The following is a 4,620-nucleotide window of genomic DNA, read 5'->3' as shown; positions in this document are numbered from 1 at the left end:
TGGGGATAGCACTCATGTGGTACAATAGTGAACAATTTACTATCAGGACTGACTGTGAGGGTTGGAAATGTAAAGGTAGATGTTTTGTAGCAAAAGGAGGGAAGTGATTGACTTTGCAGTCCAGGAACGGAGGTCCCTGCAACCATCAATAGAGAACAGCAGTGTGTGGGACCCTACCCAGAGAAATAGTGACACCAGAGATGGGAGGCAGAGACGATGATGTGGAGAGATTGAGCGGCTGGGGACTTTAGACCCAGAGAGGGAGAGGGGCTGGGTGCTGATGACCAGGGGACAGGCTTGTGGGGTGTACCCTTTGGTTGGTTGATGATGTGGGGAGGGGACTGTAACCATGGCAATGAAACAATATATGACAGGATGAATGTAAAGCTAATGTTCTCCCATGTAAACTATCAGATAATTCACAATAAAACCTTTAAAAAATAATAATTATACAAAAATTAAACAGCAAAACTATTTTAAATGGTTTATAATTCAAACAGATTTGGCTTACTAGTATTTATCAGTTTGTTTTTGTAAGAAGTAATTATGACTAGCTAAAATCTAGTCATGTTGTCTGGTGGCGGTAGTGTTAAGTACCATTATGTTGGTTCCAACTCATAGTCGCTCTGAACAGGGTTTCTGAGGAGTGTCTGGTGGGTTTAAACCGCTGACCTGTGGCTAGCAGTCCAGTGCTTATGTTACAGTGCCACACTAGGACTCCACAGGATGGTGGTAAATAAAAAGTACACAAAGATCCTAAGACCTGTGTTCAGCACATACTGCTCATAAATATGAATTTCTTTTTATTATTAATTTGAAAAGACATAAGATGTATAAAACATGCCAACTTTAGTTAAAAGCTTCTTACATAAGAAATAGCCACGAGTGAGGAATCTAGTCTGACATTTGTTAAAAACAATTGTATTTTCCTCTCAGGAAAATGTTACATGAAAATTTATACCAATAACTGATAAAAATTCCTCACTGATAAGCCAGTTTCTGAAGTCTAATTGTTTTATAATTTAAAAGGTCTTTTAGAGAGTTACTTTCTAAAAAGAGTACAAAGTTACATGATCAAGAAAAGCTTCCTTTAATAAGTACATAAAACATTGAGAAATGTTCCTTTTTCTGCATATATGGCTCAGTTTCATCTTAATTTTACAAAAACAGGGGAGTTTGCTTGAAATATTAAATAAAACAACTATGTTCACACAAGGAAACACAGTGAGCAACTACCATGTCATTCTGCCAAACTAAGCCTTATAAACATTTTCTTTGAAGTCATGCTTTTTGCTTTAAACGTTGCTATAGTGCCCTTTCTAGTATACTAATTCAGATAAAGCTTAACATTCTGTCTGTCTAACAACAGCTGGAAGAGAACAGAGATGAATGTGAACTATGCCGTGTTCTACAATATACGCTTTCTAATATTCTAAATATAACAATTTAGCTAAATCCAATCTGAGGTACAGCAAAAGATCAAAACTTTTCTAATCCACATCATGAGCAATATACCATGCAAACACTACAACTGCAACGCCACACGCTGGAAGGAGATAGTATTTATATTTCTGCCACAGCGATGGCTCAACTGCCACTTCATCTCTCTTCCTGCTCTTCTTTCGACGACCTTTCAATCTGTTTTCAAAAGCTTCCAGCTCAGCCTACATGAAAACAGCAACATTTTAATTAAATTTATTGTATCAATTTGAGATTTTTATTTAAATAAAATGCAATTTAGATAATGTTCTAATAGTAAGTACATTAATTTGATTTAAAGAAAAACAAAAAGCCTCAGTACATTAACTGACAGTATACAAGAAATTCAGAGTTTAGGAAGGCCCCAAAGAAACAGAAACTGAAGAATAATACAAGAGATCATTTCAGACTGCAGCTCTGACTTTGATTCGGAATACAGAAACATCCGATTAGATCAAGCTGCCTTAAAACATAGACAGCAGTTTTCGGCTTCATTAACTTACTGGGGTACTACAAAATGCAGTTTTTATCAAGTGATAAGAAATGCCTACTCAGATACCTATAAGTCTTTATCACTAATAACAGTAATAAACATTAGTTACTTAGAGGAAACAGTTCAAATTGAGTACAGAGGAAAAAGCTGCCAGATCTGGACTTTTCTCTTATAAAATAATGTTTTAAAACATAAGAAAAATTCTTCAGGGAAAAATATGCTTCAAGTTGTAAATCAAAATAAATATTTTCAAAAGTAGGATTAAAAACTGCTTCTGAAAAAGAGTGTTGTTATGACGTGCCGTGGAGTCAGTTCCCACTTTTACCCTAGAGTTACACCAGGACTCCCTGAAAAAGAGTAACTGGTTTATATTCATTAAAAAATGCAGATTTTTATTCTATCGTTTAAAAACCAAACTCATTGTCATCAAGTCGATTCCAGCTCAAATGGATGCTTTCAGACTTTCCCATAGGTTTTCCAAGGCTATAAATCTTCATGGAAGCAAACTGCCACATCTTTCCTTGCCATATCAGAGCTGTCTAATGGATTTGAACTGCTGACATTCAGTTAGCAGCAGATAGTTCTAACCACTGTATCGTTAGGGATCCTTTTCTATGTTCGGTGGTGGTGATGGCTTATTAAATTTTTCTAAGTTTCAGGAAAATATAATAGTATAACATTTAAGTATTAACTAAAATATATGTGTGGTACTGCAGGAAAAGCACTGAACTGCTAACCACAAGGTTGGCAGTTCAAACCCACCAGCCACTCCTCAGAAATGACTCAACAGCACTTAACAACAACCACTACCACACAACAATCCATAAAAGCTTAGTTAGTAGAAGGAAATGTAAATTTCAGTTAAAATATCCATTATTGTCATAAACTACTCTTAAAGAAAAAATCGTATTTAATACAAAATTGGCCTTTATCTATTAGCCAAAATGTCAATGTATGCAAGTGTTTTTTGATATACAGCAAAAGGTCAAAATATTTTTAAAGTAGTCAAGCTTGACAACTACTAAAAATAGTAAAATAACTGATGTTTAATGATGACCAACAGTCATAAAGTATATTTCAAATTATGTTTTATATATTGTTTAAAAGAACCAACTCAATGACATTTAACGCAGTAACAACAAAAGGTCAGTAAACAGGAACTACATTTAAAAATCTCCATTTATAATAGTCTATGGAGTCCTGGTGTGGCGCTGGTGGTTCAAGCTCACTAGCTGCTCCTTGGAAACCCTATACAGGGTCGCTATGGGTCGGAATCGACTCAATGGCACTTAATAACAACAACATAATAGTCTATAGAATGGGAAAGGGAAGACACCCTAAACTAATCCTAACAATTTAGTCTCCTAGGATTTTACAGAATCTATGGTTTACTACAATAGTTCTGGCAATTTATTTTGGGGTTATCAGTCAAGTCAATTTGAGAACCATAAAATATCAGAGGTCACCTTGACTATATCAATTTTTCTTAATATCATCCCTTCAAGTCATGTAACCATTTCAGTTTCCTCTTTCATAAAGGAAGCAGTTTAGGATAGGATCCATCATCGTTGGTATATGTAAAGCATCTCATACTGACAAATACCACACATCACTATTAGTGCATTAAGCTACTCTTTCGAGTAAATGATCAGTATAGTATTTGAGTAAATACAGATTACTGATCATGTATTTTTTAATACAGGTAATAACAACAGATGACTACCCAGCATTAAATAATCTAACAGGGAAATAAAGAATATGTATTATTAAAACAAATATACTGGCTACTAAGGAGTTGCTGGGTGGCACAAATGTTAAGTACTCAACTACTAACCAAATGGTTGGCAGTTCAAACCCACCCAGAGGCACCTTGGAAAGAAGGCCTAGATATCTATTTCCAAAAGGTCACAGCCATGAAAAATATATGAAACTCAGCTCCATTCTGTAATACACAGGGTTTCCATGAGTCCAAATGGACTTGAAACATCTTGCAAGGTTTGTGGTTCAAACCTACCAGCCGCTCCATGGAAGCCCTATACAGGGTCACTATGATGGCACTTAAGAACAATCGGCAACTCAATAAAATAGAAGTCCAATACTTTCAGATGAGTGAGGACATAGGCTTTAAGAGATGCCTTGAACTGAATGTTGTTCCCTTCACCACTATAGGCTTTAAGAGATGCCTTGAACTGAATGCTGTTCCCTTCACCACTTTCCACCCACCAGCCAAACAAGGAGTTCAAATTCTTAAGGCTGAAGAATGGATGCAATTGGTGAGGAAATTGGGAAATACAAAATATTTGCACATATATGAAATCTTAATGACTCATCCAAGTTTCAGGACATCTGGGACAAGTGAATAGCTGATCACTGCTTTGAGAAGGCTTCAAAAAGTTCACGGAGTTCTCCTGTGCTGCTGCTAAATTACTTGGTTCTTCTAAGGAAGCTAAGGCCGTGTGGGGATGGCTCTCACTTCATCCACCAACACGCACTACACCAGCAGCTGCAAGCCCAGCCCACCCACACTGTGACCTTGGAGCTCACCTGCATTGAATGGGCCCCCATATTGCACCAGGATATGAACAATGCCCTCCAGAGACAATAATGTGGACAAATAGAGTGGCTGGAAACTCTGGCCTCAGGGAGGG

The 4,620-nt window shown here is 36.7% G+C and overlaps 1 protein-coding gene across 1 annotated transcript in view; it reads right to left on the bottom strand.

Annotated features, from left to right (window-relative positions):
* Positions 1 to 1,490: 1,490 nt before the first annotated feature.
* NFXL1 (nuclear transcription factor, X-box binding-like 1) overlaps positions 1,491 to 4,620 on the bottom strand; it is an 82,776-nt gene continuing 79,646 nt past the window's right edge. Inside the window, exon 22 of the mRNA XM_006872675.1 lies at positions 1,491 to 1,664. Coding sequence (XP_006872737.1) covers positions 1,491 to 1,664 — 174 coding nt within the window. The remainder of the gene's footprint in view (positions 1,665 to 4,620) is intronic.

The sequence above is a fragment of the Chrysochloris asiatica genome, unplaced genomic scaffold, assembly GCF_000296735.1.
Source record: "Chrysochloris asiatica unplaced genomic scaffold, ChrAsi1.0 scaffold00209, whole genome shotgun sequence".
Classification (NCBI taxonomy): domain Eukaryota; kingdom Metazoa; phylum Chordata; class Mammalia; order Afrosoricida; family Chrysochloridae; genus Chrysochloris; species Chrysochloris asiatica.
This window is presented reverse-complemented; position numbering and strand designations above follow the sequence as displayed.